General features: G+C 59.6%; 1 protein-coding gene across 2 annotated transcripts in view; it reads left to right on the top strand.

The window, feature by feature from the left end:
* Nucleotides 1–357: 357 nt before the first annotated feature.
* EVPL (envoplakin) overlaps nucleotides 358–14180 on the top strand; it is a 17972-nt gene continuing 4149 nt past the window's right edge. The window contains exons 1-21 of one of the 2 annotated variants that reach the window (XM_049859431.1): nucleotides 358–706; nucleotides 3014–3113; nucleotides 3525–3679; nucleotides 3764–3890; nucleotides 4635–4760; nucleotides 4925–4963; nucleotides 5189–5350; nucleotides 5428–5535; nucleotides 5683–5778; nucleotides 7130–7255; nucleotides 7666–7812; nucleotides 7958–8112; nucleotides 8287–8375; nucleotides 8612–8784; nucleotides 10197–10375; nucleotides 10455–10593; nucleotides 10712–10905; nucleotides 11224–11374; nucleotides 13398–13481; nucleotides 13599–13709; nucleotides 13812–13904. In XM_049859431.1, the coding sequence (XP_049715388.1) occupies nucleotides 609–706; nucleotides 3014–3113; nucleotides 3525–3679; nucleotides 3764–3890; nucleotides 4635–4760; nucleotides 4925–4963; nucleotides 5189–5350; nucleotides 5428–5535; nucleotides 5683–5778; nucleotides 7130–7255; nucleotides 7666–7812; nucleotides 7958–8112; nucleotides 8287–8375; nucleotides 8612–8784; nucleotides 10197–10375; nucleotides 10455–10593; nucleotides 10712–10905; nucleotides 11224–11374; nucleotides 13398–13481; nucleotides 13599–13709; nucleotides 13812–13904 (2652 nt within the window). In that variant the 5' untranslated portion in view covers nucleotides 358–608. Of the gene's footprint in view, nucleotides 707–3013; nucleotides 3114–3524; nucleotides 3680–3763; nucleotides 3891–4634; nucleotides 4761–4924; nucleotides 4964–5188; nucleotides 5351–5427; nucleotides 5536–5682; nucleotides 5779–7129; nucleotides 7256–7665; nucleotides 7813–7957; nucleotides 8113–8286; nucleotides 8385–8611; nucleotides 8785–10196; nucleotides 10376–10454; nucleotides 10594–10711; nucleotides 10906–11223; nucleotides 11375–13397; nucleotides 13482–13598; nucleotides 13710–13811; nucleotides 13905–14180 lie in introns of both variants that reach the window. The other variant, XM_049859430.1, reaches the window with a different exon arrangement.

The following is a 14180-nucleotide window of genomic DNA, read 5'->3' as shown; positions in this document are numbered from 1 at the left end:
GATCCCTTATCCGCCCTATCATGTCAGTGAGAACACAGGGCAAAGAACTGGGCTCGGTAAGCAGGGAGCCTTGCTTTCCGCCTGCCTGGGGCTGCCAGGAGCTGCCCCACCTCTCCTGGTGTGGATGGGGGCCTGCCTGATAGTGGGGCCTCCCTGTGCGGCAGGAGGCATTCATTAACCCTGAGCCTGCGCTGGCTCTCCCTGGGGGCCTCCAGGGCTGAGCCAGTCTGTCCCTGGGCCTGCATGAGTCTGTCTGGGGCGCTGTCCCTTCCAGCCAGCTGTTTTTCCATCTGGGTGTGATCTCTGGGCATGTGGGTGTAACAAGCCTGGACCTTCCCTGGGAGGCGGCAGCCTGGCTGCCCCGCCTCTGGGTGCTGCCCTTTCCTCCCAAACTGGTTGTGCTGGAGTGGGCGGGGTAGGTGCGCCTGGGTGCATGCGCGCCAGCTCCAGGCTTTGCTCACCTGCAGAGGTGCCTCCCAGAAACTGCCTGGCCCCTGAGCCCGCACCCCACCTTGCCAGAGCCAACTGCCCAGCCAGCGAGGACACACGCCGCTGCCTGCCACACGAGCTGGCTGAGCCCAGCCTGAGCCAGCACTGACTTCGCCACCATGTTCAAGGGGTTGAGCAAAGGCTCCCAGGGGAAGGGGTCCCCCAAAGGCTCTCCGCCCAAGGGCTCCCCCAAGGGCTCTCCCAGCAAGCACAGCCGGTGAGCAGGGCCGGGCAGGGAATGGCTGGGGCGGGGGTGGTGCAGGCACTTCAGCCACCTGAAGGCGGAGGCCCGGAGTCCAGGACCAGCCCAGCTTTGGCATTTGGTGTCCCCAGGCCAAAGGGCCTGAGGGTGGTGCTCCTCCAACAGGGAGCTGCTGGTCCAGGCAAAACTCCAGCCCTGGGCCTCCCTGCATTCTCCAGGGGGCCTGAGTCCCAAGGCTGAGGCCACTAGGAGAGAGGTGCTGGACAGGGCCTGAGCAGATGTCTGCCCCTGTGGGCAGCTGGGAGGCTGGGGTGGGTGTCTGGCTTCCTCCCCACAGTGCTGTCCCTGGGCTCAGCTTAACCTGGGGAATGCCCCGAGAGCCTGGGTGCGGGGTGGACCCAGAGAAGCTGAGAGGGGGCGCCCAGGGGCAGGGAGGCAGGGGCTGTGCTGCCCTCCTGCCTAAGCTGCAGCTTTTCCCAGAGTTCTCACTCTGGCCTTGGGATTTTGTTAGAGTTGCGGCAACTGCTTTACTGAGTGGGTATATAAAGGGGGTGCTGTAGTGCAAAGGGGAGGGTCCCGCGGCCTGGGACACCAGCAGAGCCTCCCTCAGCCCCACTTCCTGCTCATACTGAGGGCTTCTGGGCAGCTCTCTGCTGGGGCCCAGTCTGCATGACAGCTGGGGACCAGGGCCTTGGGCTCCTTGGAGTCCCCCCCCAGGAGACTTGGTTGGTGTTCTTCCCACCCACTAGCCCCCAGGCCTCTCTGCAGGGTGTAGGTGGTAGGTCACCCGGGGTCTGAGATGAGAGCAGAGATGAAAAGCTGGAGTTGAGGGTGTGGAGAGCCCATTATCCTGATAGGGATCAGGGTGATGGCGCCCAGCTGGGCTTCTGGACAGATGGGAAAGATGGCAACTAAGACTCTCTGTGGAGTAACTTGTCCTCCCTGGGGCACCTGAGCACTGCCCACAGTGGGTCATGCCTCTCCCATGGGGCCAGACCCAGGACCAGGCACAAGGGCTTAGTGCTCAAAGGCTCCTCCCCAGGCAGGGCCACTGGGCAGGATTCCTGGCTAAGCCAATCGATCCACACGGCCATGCTGACTCTGGCTGTAGCCGCCCAGAGAGGACTCGTCATCCCCCTCACATGCAACCCACTCATTCAACAAGCATTTATTGAGCACCTACTGTTCTAGGCACTGGGGGTACCACCGTAAACAGAACCAACAGCCTTTAAGGCACGTACTGGGTACCGGCTGTGCACCAGGACCTGCACTAAACACTTCAATGCATTAATTCTTTTAACGCAAAATAACCCTTTAAGGTAGGTATTGTTATTAAAGCCCTACTTTCCAAGTGAGGAAGCAGAGGCACAGAGAGGTTAGGTAACTTGCCCAAGGTCACACAGCAAGTAGCGAGGGAGAAGGCTCAAACTTGGGCCACTTGGCTACAGAGTTCCTTTGCTGGCTGTCCCTCTGCCTGGGAGGCCTGTCTTTTGACCCCTGATTCAAATCCCAGCCTTCCACCCTTCCCCCTACCCCAGGACAGGCCTGTGACCCCACAGGGCACTGTGTCTTTTATGAGGTCTGCTGGACCCCCTAACCAATGTAGCAGGCCTTCTGTAGAGAATCCAGAATGAATATATAGAAAAGGACCCTGGGGCCCGGCCCAGGCACATGCTGACTCCTGAGAAGCTGTGCCACCCAGAGAAAGCCAGGACCAATCTGCACCTTGAACCCCAAATCTGGAGAAAGTTGGGGTGCCCCAGCAGTCTGTGGACTCCCCTTGCTCCAGCACCGTGTGGCTCTTCCAGATGGTTGCCAAGCCTGGGCAAAGCTTGTGGGGCACAGGGCTGGAGGTGCATGGGGGCCTGTGCTGCTGCTCCCCTGTCCCCAGCAAGCCCAGCCGCCTCCCCAGGGCCCCGCCTTGCTGTCTTGGGTGTTAGTGGCTGAGCCAGTGATTCACTTGCTCCCTGGGCCACCAGCCCGCCAACCAGAAGTGGATGGGGAGCTGGGGCGGAGGCTGGGGAGCTTTCTGCTCCACGTGACCCACACAGCTGGGACAGCGGTCCTTGCTTTCTGAACTCTCCTGCTGGGGACAGTGCCCCCCACCCCAAGGACTCGGTGTCTCAGAGTCTCCTGCCAGGGAAGTACCACAGAGCACCCCCAGGTCATGGGCTCTGCCCTCTCAGACAGTGAGCCTGGCTGCAGGGTGGCATGGGGCAGAGGTGGGCCAGGTGACTCACCTAGGTGGACAGACCTCCTTCCCAAGGGGACCAGAGAGGCCTTTTCTGACTGTGGTACCCTCTGTCCACCCCCACCCACCAGGGCTGCCGCCCAGGAGCTGGCCTTGCTCATCTCCCGCATGCAAGCCAATGCTGACCAAGTGGAGAGGGACATCTTGGAGACCCAGAAGAGGCTGCAGCAGGTGATGCTGCATAGCTAATGGCTGGTGCAGGGGCAGCCGGATGGCACCAGGAGGCCCAATGCTATGCCTGATGACCTCTGGGGGTGCACATGGGTTACTCCCTTCTCCTGCCCATTAGCGATAGGGGAGATGGTACAACAGCCCCTAGTTCACTGCCCACAATCCCTACTGCTCCTCAGACCGCATAGTTGAAGAGAGGGCTCAGCCTTCCTTCTCTATTGGGCTCGCAACATTGGGGGCCAAAGGGGTTTGCAGAGGTGGTCCAGGCCCACAGATGCCCTGGGTCTTGAGGTTGGTCAGTGTGGCTGAGATCCCCTCAGGGTGGGGTTCAGGCCTGCAGAGCCAGGCAACAAGGATGTGGGGGCCTCTGGGCCTTGACGAGAACCCCTCCTGTCCCGGCCACGCCCCCAGGACAGGCAGAACGGTGAGTGCAGCCAGCCTCTTCAGCACCAGCAGGTGACGGGCCGCAACCTGAAGGAGGCAGAGATGCTGCTCAAGGACCTCTTTCTGGATGTGGACAAAGCCCGGCGGCTCAAGCACCCACAGGCCGAGGAGATTGAGAAGGAGTGAGTGGGGTGGTGCCAGGAGGCAGCGGGGGGCCTGGGGAGACCCCCACTCCAACCTAACACCCCCCACCCACCTCCCCGCAGCATCAAGCAGCTGCACCAGCGGGTGACCCAGGAGTGTGCCGAGTACCGTGCCCTGTACGAGAAGGTGGTGCTGCCGCCCAACGTAGGGCCCAGGGTGGACTGGGCACGTGTGCTGGAGCAGAAGCAGGTAAGACCGCCCTCAGGTCTGAGCTGCCCTCTCAGAGCCCCAAGTCATTTCCTGCAGCAATTAGAGAACAGTCCAGAAGTAGCTGTCTTTAATCACTGGCCTGCTGGGACCTGTGGATGGTTTGGGGGTCTGAGAAGGCAGAGAGCAGAGGAGACTGCAGTTAGGGAAGTCTTCCTGCAAGAGGAGGCCTGCAAAGAGGGGTGGAGTGGTGAGGAGAGAACATTCTAGAAAGAAGGAACCAAGGCTCCTGCTGGGAGGAAGCCTGGGGTGGGATGTGAAGTGGGGCTGTCTGAGCCGGTGGGCAAAGCTGGGTCACAGGGCACCCCGAACGTCAGGTAGGGACTTGCTCTTTGATGCCACAACAGAAGGGATGCCGTGGTGACAATGAAGGAACAGTGGGGGAGGGGAAGGGAGGAGCAGAGCGTGCACAGGTGGCTGGAGGTGTCCAGGCAGGAGGCACTGAGGAGGAGGCAGGGAGGGAGGGGGCTTTTCAGAGGCTGAGCCCCAGTCCTGAGACCAGTGGGACACAGGGAAGGCAGCTAGGGTCACTGCAAGGTAGCATGTCCCATGGATGAGCTGCAGGCCCCTCACCTGGCTGCTTACCTGGCCTCCCATCCTCTGCCCAGCTGATCCACTAGCTCCATTACTCCTGGTGAGGATGCGGGTGGGCAGGCAGCATGGGCCCTGTAGCAGGGGTTCTCTGGACCCCGCACCCTGCCTGCCGAGCACTGGCTCCTTCTGCAGAAGCAAGTGTATGAGGGCCAGTATGGGCCGGGCATGGCGGAGCTGGAGCAGCAGGTGGCCGAGCACAACATCCTGCAGAAGGAAATCGAGGCCTACGGGCAGCAGCTGCGGAGCCTTGTGGGGCCGGTGGGTGCGCCAACCCTGCCCCTTCCAGCCCCTTGGCCCATCAGAGCCTGAGTTAGGCCCCGGATGGCCTCAGGGAGAGGGATGGGGAGGAGGGCCCCAGGATGGGCTCTCTGTGCACCCTGCCTCTCACTGGGCCTGTGTTTTCTCTCCCTTGGTTGAGGCAGGATGCGGCTACCATCAGAAGCCAGTACAGGGACCTGCTGGTGAGCAGCGGAGAGGGCGGGGCCGGGGAGGCCGGGGTGACCACAGGCAGTCTGGTCTCGGAGACTCAGTATACAGGGTGACAGAGGGCAGGGTGAGCCGGGAGGCTGGAATGATGGGATGACCATGGCAGAGTGAGCTGGGAGTGAGGTGGACCCAGTGTTTCTGAGCCTGGCTGATGGTGCTTCTTGCCACCCCCTCTCTCCTTCTGCCCATCCTGAGCGCAGAAGGCAGCCTCGTGGCGCGGCCAGAGCCTGGGCAGCCTCTACACACACCTGCAGGGCTGCACACGGCAGCTGAGCGTCCTGGCCGAGCAGCAGCAGCGCATCCTGCAGCAGGACTGGAGCGACCTCATGGCGGACCCCGCAGGCGTGCGGAGGGAGTATGAGGTCAGGGGGGTGTGAGGGGGTGGAATGAGTGTCAAGGACTGACCTGGTCCTGACTGCCCCGGCACGGTTTCACCCAGCACTTCAAGCAGCATGAGCTGCTGAGCCAGGAGCAGAGTGTGAACCAGCTGGAGGATGATGGGGAACGCATGATGGAGCTCAGGCACCCAGCCATGCGGCCCATCCAGGTGCAAAGCCAGACCCTCCCACTGCCTTGGGGACCTGAATGGGGCTTCCAGGAGACTGCTGGCAGGGAGAGGGATGGCTGGGTCGGGCACAGTGGGCAGGGGGCGGATGGACAGGGCATGGTCGAGGCTCTGTGCCACTGTCCCCAGGCCCACCAGGAGGCCCTGAAGATGGAGTGGCAGAACTTCCTGAACCTATGCATCTGCCAGGAGAGCCAGCTGCAGCACGTGGAGGCCTACCACCGGGTAAGCCCGAGGGCAGGGCAGGTGCCTGGAACAGGGCCAGGCCGGAGGGGCCTAAGGGACGCCACAGGACACCAGTACCAGCTGCCTTCGAGCAACTCCAACTCATGGTGACCCCATGTGTGTCAGAGTAGGACAGTGCTCCATAGGGTTTTCAGTGGCTGATTTTTCAGAAGGAGATTGCCAGGCCTTTCTTCCGAGGCACCTGTATGTGGACTTGATCCTCCAGCCTTTCAGATAGCAACCAAGCACAGTAACCATTTGTACCACCCAGGGACCACCTCTCATAAATAAAATAGCTGCGTCATTGTGACTCGGCCCCAGAAGGAGATGCTATCATGCAGGCAGTCTCACCACTATCATCCCCAGGGGTATGACAATCGGTTCTTGGAAGTGGAAAAAAATCTTACTCTTTTTATGTATGAAGCACAGACACACACATAGTTGTGTGCCATTGAGTCAATTACGACTCATACCAACCCTATAGGACAGGGTAGAACTGTCCCATAGGGTTTTCTAGGCTGCCATCATTACAGGACCAGATCTCCTTTGAAACAGCTGGTGGGTTTGAACCACTGACCTTTTGGTTAGCAGCCAACCACTTAACCACTGCCCCACCAGGGCTCCTTAAACATAGAGTACATAAACAGATATATAGTACACCTGCGATATTAGCACTTCATTGAAAGAGGGGAAATTAGGAAAAATCACATAAAGTCTCCTTTGGGGGGCAATAATGGAAAAAGGACTGAGAAACACTGATATAAGATACAACTGGGTTTTTTTTTTTTTTAAATTTTCACCCAAAATGTTTCATATACTTTTGAGAGAGACAAAAGCCGAGGATTTCTCTCTCATTCTTGTTTTTTGTTTAGGGGCACCCACTCCCACTGACGATAATTCCAAAATACCATCCAATGGTGGGAGTCCCTTTAAGCAGTTTCCAGCTTCTGCCCTGAGGCAGGGACAAGTTAGCCCACAAACACGCACCCCACAAACAGCTAGTTTGGATTTAGCGTGGTTTGGTTTAGCTTGTTTGGATTTCATTGGGTTGGGTTCAGTCAGTTCGAGTTTAGGAGGTTTGGGCTTATCTGGTTTGGGTTTAGCTGGGTTGAGTTCAGGCTGTTTGGATTCAGCTCAGATTGGGTTCAGCTGGTTAGCAGGGTCAGCCTGGGTTGGGCTCGGCTGGTTAGCAGGGTTGGCCTGAGTTGTGTTCATCTGGTTGGAAGGGTCAGCCTGGGGGTTGGGTTCAGGATGTTTGTTTAGGTTTAGCTCAGGTTGGGTTCAGGTGATTAGCAGGGTCAGTGGGCAGCGGGCTGCCCTGGGCTCTTCCTTGACCACCTTATAACCTCAGTTCCAGGAAGAGGCCGACTCGATCAACCAGACCCTGGTGAAGCTCAACTCCAGCCTGGACACCAAGTACAGCCCTACTCCAGAGGGCCAACCCAGCGCCCGCACAGAGCTGCTGCGACAGCTGGAGGTGAGACGGCCCCACCCAGCCACCTTCCCCCCGACTGCACCCCACTGCTGGGGACCGGGAGCGTCTGTCTGTCTGAGCCTTCCCCTCCCCCTCCCAGGTACCCAGTCCTGCCCTGAGCCTGGGCCTGCAAGGCAGAAGGGAGTCCACTCCCAGCTCTGTAATCAGCAAAACCTAGCCCCCGGGCCACAGTTTCCTCAACTGTAATGTGAGGGACGCGCCTGGGACACTCTGAGAGCTCTCCAACTTCCACTCCGGAGGCCTGCGTGCTGGGAAGCCCACACCTCAGTCACACCTGGGGAGGGGCTCCTTTCCCCTTGCCGGCCTAGGCACCTTGCCTTCATGGAGGCAAGGTGTGGGAAGGTGGGTCTGGGCTTCAGTGGAGCCTGAACCCCCGCTGTCTGGACTGGTAGGCAGAGGAGAAGCAGCTAGCAGTGGCCGAGAGGACCGTGGAAAACCTGCAGCGGCAGAGCCAGGAGGTGGCCCCTCTGCCCCTGCGCAGGACCCCACCCCAGCAGCCCCTGCACGTGGACAGCATCTGTGACTGGGACTCTGGAGAAGTACGGGTGGCTGCCCCAGCCTTGCCCCACCTCACCCAGCCCCACCCCTCTCCAAGCCCTGCCCTCCCCTGATTAGTCCCCATCCCACTGGCCTGGGCCCCTTCTGCCTGTGCCCCTGCCTGAGCCCCTTTCTACCTGCCCCCAGGTGCAGCTGCTTCGGGGTGAGCGGTACACGCTGCTGGACAACTCTCACCCACACACCTGGGTCGTCCAGGGCCCCAGTGGGGAGACCAAGCATGCCCCGGCTGCCTGTTTCTGTGTCCCAGCTCCAGATCCTGATGCTGTGGCCAGGGCCTCCAGGTGGGCCACCCTCAGGGTCCCCACAGTGACACTCAGGGACAGGAGGCAGGCCACGGGCCCAGGCTAGGCCTTGTGGTATCTGAGGCCCCCTGCCCAAATGCTGCCCCCATAGCCAGCAGAGAGTGCTGGGGGTGGGAGGGGGCAGGCCTTCCTCTGACCCCCTCCTCATTCCAGGTTGGCCTTGGAGCTGCAGGCCCTTAGGCAGAAATTGGCCACCATCCAGAGGGGCCTGAAGATCAACATTGAGGAGCCCATGCAGCCAGGCCAGCAGGGTGCCAGGGACTGGCCAGGGTGTGGGGTCTGGGCATAGAATATATGTCTACTTCAGCCAGTGCTGGGGGGCTGCAGTGGGCAAGGGGTGGCTCTGGGTTAGAGACAATATCTCCAGGGTTGGCAAGCCCCTGGGGCCGCCTCTCCCCTTCTCCACCACACCCCGCATATGCCCCTTGGGTAGATAGGGGGTAGGCCCCGAATCCTTACCATCACCCTCTGCCCCCAGCTCCTACCAGCTCGGCCCTGGCTGACCCGCAGGCCCAGAAACTCCTGACACAGATGACCCGGCTGTATGGGGACCTGGCACAGATAGAGAAGCAGGTGCTGGATTGGGCCCGGGCCCCACTGAGACGCACCTCGCCCCTGGAGGACCTGGAAGGCCGCATCTGCAGCAGTGAGGTGGGTGAAGGCAGGACAGGTGCACGCACTTTAGCAGGGGCTAAGGCACGGATGGGAACAGCACTGCCTTGGGCTGGAGCAGAGAGAGCCTAGGGCTCAGACAAGCTGGGTCCCACCCCAGCCTCGTAGCCTCTCTGGACCTCGGTATTCTTATCTCTGATACAGACATAATACTACCTAGCTCAGTTGTGCTGAGGATGAAATGTAGTAACATCTGGGAAGGTTCTAGAAGGGGCCAGGCCAGAGTAAGTGTGTCCTGACCAGGGCCCTGAGGAACCCGGAGCATCTAGGCTTGGGGAGGGGAAGGCTTCCATCCCAGAGAGGCCACTGCACCCCGTAGACACCGCTATGAAAGCTGAACGTGTTCTCTGCAGCTCCCTGCTCCTGAAGAGCTGAAAAGAAAGCCGCCCTTGCCCACACCTGGGGGAGCAATCTGGGTGATCTCTTCCAAATCGGTTTCTATTCAAGCCTATTGTCTGTGTTTGATTTTCAAAACAGTGAATCACGCTGTTCACGTTATTGTGCAACTTGTTTCTTCCACATACTCCACGGCGTACTGTCGATTTTAGGATATCGCCTTTCAGCTGGGCCAGGGCGCCAGGTGGGGGTGGAGGTGACTTCAGAGGTAGAAAAGGGTGAAGGTGGGTGTTGCAGGTTGGGTCCTGGGGTGCACATAAGCGAGTGGGGGAGGGATGTCTGTGGAGTAGGGTGGAGGCAGGACTGCAGAAGTAGACGCTGCCCCTTGAGACAGTCTCTGAGGCCAGCCCCAGGGAGCTATGGTAGGGCAGGGGCTGAGCCTTTACACCAGTGTTCCTGAGTCACTGTTGACAAGATGTCCCTCAGCCCGGCGAACCCCACAGCGAACAGAGTTAAGCACTGCTTCTCAGCAGCACCCGAAGGGAATACGTCTTTGGGTCCTGAAGTCCCAGCATCTACCGCCTCAGGGGTGTTGAGGGACCACGAGAAGTTTGATGGGAGTTAGGCAGTGTCATAACTTGTGGAACAGATGAATGAATGAGTAGAGGAATGAGTGCGGGTAGACAGCCAGGGCTTGGTTGCCTCATCCAGGAATGTTACCGTAGGGGCCTGAGGTTTTGCGACCAGGTGACAACAGTAGCTAACTGAGTGCCTGATGCTGCTAAGCTCCTGACATATAGGATCTCATTTACTCCCTCTATTCTGTAGATGAAGAGACTGAGGGTCAGAGAGGCTGACTTGCCCAGGGTCATCCACATGGTAACTAGCAGGGCCAGGACTGTACCTGGCTCTCTGGCCCTGAGCCCAAGCACAGTCACCAAGCTCTCCAGTCTCCATGGGGTGAAGAGGGGTTGACCTGGCAGGAGGGCTGGGTGGAGTCTGTCTCTCCCACGTGGACCAGAGCAGAGATCCTGACCCCCACCTGCCCCTGCCAGGGCATGGCGGAGCGCCTGCAGAGCCTGGGAGCTGAGAAGGAGGTGGCCCAGCAGGAGTGTGAGGCATTCCTGTCAGCGAGGCCCATGGGTCCTGCTGCCCTGCAGCTGCCCGTGGCCCTCAACAACGTCAAGAACAAGTACAGTGACATGCAGGTTCTGTGCAGCCTCTACAGGGACAAGTGAGTGCCAGGGACAGGGCTGCAGGTGGGCGGCGCCCTGTGGCTCAAGGCTTGCCTGACCCTGGCCTCCTCCATGCAGAGCCAAGGCTGCCCTGGGTCTGGAGCGGCAGATCCGGGACACGGACCACATCATCCGGGGCTTTGAGTCTGCCCTGGCCCAGGAGGCCCCCATCCCTGATGGCCCGGGCGCACTGCAGGAGAGGGTCAGCGAGCTGCAGGTGAGGCCCAGGCGGCGTCCTGCGGGAGGCTCAGCCTGGCCAGCCACCAGGGCAGGTGGAGGGCGGACAGGGCGGTCTGCCAAACCGCTCAGGGTGCGTCGCCACTGTGTTCCCCCAGCGCCAGCGGAGGGCGCTGCTGGAGCAGCAGGCCTGCGTCCTGGGGCTGCACCGCAAGCTGAAGGCAGCTGAGCACGCGTGCGGCGCGCTGCAAAACAACTTCTGTGAGTTCTGCCAAGACCTGCCGCGCCAGCAGCGCCAGGTGCGAGCCCTCACCGACCGCTACCATGCTGTGGGGGACCAGCTGGACCTGCGGTGAGTGCTGGGCTGTCAGGCATGCGGCACAAACCCACGGTGGACAGGCTGGGTGCTGCTTCAAACTGTGTGACCTTGGGCTGGTGACTTAACTTCTCTGTGGCTCAGTTTCCCCACCTGTGAAATGGGATGATAGCAGTACCTGCCTCCCACAGTGGTTGGTACCAGGCAGAGGCTGTCAGGACACAGTAGGGAGAGCATGGCGGGTCACTGAGGCCTCCTGACCTATCCCAGGAACGGAGGCACCCCCTAGCCACCTCCCTACACCCCTCACCTGTTCCCAGAGAGCTGCTCACCTCTGGCCTCATCCCCCTGCAGGGAGAAGACAGTGCAGGACGCTGGCCTCACCTACCAGCAGTTCAAGAACTGCAGAGACAACCTGAGCTCTTGGCTGGAGCACCTACCTCAGAACCAGGTGGGGCCCCGCGACGGGTCCAGCCACATCGCCTACAAGCTGCAGGCGCAGAAGGTACAGTGCCTGGGCCGCAGGCGACCTGGGGACCCTGCCCAGAGCTGGGTCTCAAGCCACCTCTCTTGCCGCCTCCTCCACATGGCAGCCGCCTGTGTGCGTGCTGCCCCCTAGTGACCAAGGCTCAAAAGTGCTCTATTGTTAGGTGCCTATGAGTCGGTTGTGGCTCATAGTGACCCTGTATGACAAATTAGAACTGCCCCATAGGGTTTCCTAGGCTGTAAAAAAATATATATATATATATATTTTTTAATCTTTACAGAAGCAGATAACTAGGTCTTTCTCGCATTGAGCCGCTGGGTGGGTTCAAACCGCCAACCTCTTGATTAGCAGCTGAGTGCTTAATTGTTAAGCCACTGGGGCTCCTTAAAAGTCTGTAATGCATTGGCTGGGAATTGAACCCGGGCCTCCTGCGTGGCAGGCGAGAATTGTACCAATGTACCACCAATGCAAGCAGGGGGCTCTTCAAAGCTCAGACCACCAAGCCCTCATGTTCCCACACCCCTTCCTCCCACCCCAAAATGCTCTCCTTTTCCCACATAAGCCCCTAGCCCATCCGTCTGGTCTGAGGTGGGCAGCAAGCTTCATGCTCAGGCCACAGAGTTGCTGTGACTTCCAGTCACTACTGTGTTCTCTTCCTCATACTTGTCAGGCCCCTACTTGGTGCTAGGGGCTGGACCAGCGATTGGGGGTACAGCCCTGCTCTCAGGCAGCTCCCAGTCTGGTGGGCGGGACTACAGGTCACAGGCCATGAGGGAAAAGCACTTCTGTGGATAAGCACCCGCTGCCGAGCATGGCTGGGGGCAGAGAAAGTGGTAGGTGCCGGCTATCTACCAAAAACCTGAGGGATAAATGGAGTAGCTGTGGGGGTGGAGTGAAACGTCCCAGAGGGCACGGTGAGTCAGGGGACAGGACAGACCAGAGGCGAGGACCAGGTGGTATGGCCCTTGCAGGACACAAGATGACACTGGACATCTCCGAGGGCACTCGGATGCTGCTAGGAGGGGACCCTTCAGATTTGTGTGTACTAAGCTCGCTCTGGCTGTCCAGTGGACCTGGCTAAGGGGTGCGGGGCTGAAGACAGGGAGACGTCTAAGAGCCAGGGTAAAAATCCAGGGGAAAGAATGGTGCCTGGATGAGTGGGAAAGGGGCCTTAGGGTAGGAAGAGGTGGGGGGATTTGAGATATGCAGATGGCTGCACTGAAAAGTCCCAGGGTGCCCAAGGTTCTGTCTGGGACACTCGGGAAGAGGGGGTACCCCCACCTGAGGTGGGGAACACAGTGCATTCGGGGAGAAGGAATGAAGTTAGCTGGGGTCATGCTGAGCGTGAGGTGCCGGGGGAGGTGGGGAGTTGAGTTGGATCTGTGAGAGGAAGGTGTGGGCCAGGAGTTCCCATGGGGAGGCCTCAGGGCAACAGGCTGGGTCCCAGGGCTGCAGGAGACCGAGAGCGTTTAGGGAGAGAGTAGCAGGTAATGCCAGGAAGAGGGCCTGGCTGCAGATTAGAATCACCTGGGAGCTTTCAAAACACCCCCATGCCAGGAGCCCACCCCAGACCAATTAAGTGGGAATCGCTGGGGCTGGAGTATCGACATTTTTTAAAAGTTTCCCAGGCAACTATAAGGATAGTGATTCTCAGAGAGTGGTTCCCAGACCAGCAACATCAGCATCACCAGAGAACAAGTCAGAAATGCAAGTTCCCAGGCCCACCCCAGACCTCCTGAATCAGAAACTCCGAGGGTGGGCCCAGCAATCTGTGCTTTAACAAACCCTCCAGGTGCTCCCGACGCAGGCTAAAGTTTGAGAGCCACTGTGCTAGGACAGAACTCTGAGGGGCACCAGGCAGAACAGGACTCTGCTAAAGAGAGGAAGGAGGAAAACTAGGAGAATGAGGTCAGGGAAAGAAAGACTGCCACCCAGGCCTCCGGTCCCACCATTCCTGTCCTGGGCCACACTGGTTGCCTGTGCCTGGCTGGAGGGGAGTCAGGGGGAGTGGCTTCCTAGACTCCTGCTTCTTCCCTCGCAGAGGTTGGTGCAGGAGATCCAGGACCGAGAGCAGGACAGGGCCATGGCATTCCGCCTCTCCCAGGACCTGCAGACAGCTCTCCAGGTAAGCAGTTCTATGTCAGTTCGTCCATCTACCTCCCTCCCTCTTCCACTCCCCTGCTCCCGCACACCCAGCTTCCCCCACTGACTTCCAGTCTGTTGTCTTTTCCTCCCTGCTTAGGACTATGAGCTGCAGGCAGACACCTACCGCTGCTCCCTGGAGGCCACCCTGGCAGTGTCAGCCCCCAAGAGACCCCGAGTGGCTCCTCTGCAGGAGAGCATCCAGGCCCAGGTGAGGCAGAACCCAGCAGGGCTCAGCGTCCCTCAGCACCAGCTCCACAGCCTCTGAGGCAGAACCTGACTGCCTCCTTCTCCCTCTCTTTGACCTCTCCAGGAGAAGGATCTGACCAAGGCCTATACTGAGGCTGCAGCTGCACACCGGCAGCAGCTGCACCAGCTGGAGTTTGCCAGAAGGATGCTGGAGAAGGTAAAGAGACAATGCCCACTCCACTCCCCTAATAGCCAGCCTGGCCTGGTCGTTAACCTGGGAGTCTTCCCTCCCGTCAGCCTGCAGCATCCAGCCTCTGGGCAGGCTCAGCAGACAGAAGGTGCTGCCTCTCTCTGCCCCCCCATCCCATCTCTCCCCATCAGTTCTAACAGGCTGGTATCCATCCCAGAGGTAGGCCTTGGGGACGTCATTCAGCGTGACCACAGCTTAGCCACTGGGAAGTCCTCCAATGGGGCCAGGACCTCTTACCCAAGA

The sequence above is a fragment of the Elephas maximus genome, chromosome 19 (assembly GCF_024166365.1).
Source record: "Elephas maximus indicus isolate mEleMax1 chromosome 19, mEleMax1 primary haplotype, whole genome shotgun sequence".
NCBI classification, from domain to species: Eukaryota; Metazoa; Chordata; class Mammalia; order Proboscidea; family Elephantidae; genus Elephas; species Elephas maximus.
The sequence above is the reverse complement of the archived record's forward strand: the minus strand, read 5'-3'. Positions and strand labels throughout refer to the sequence as shown.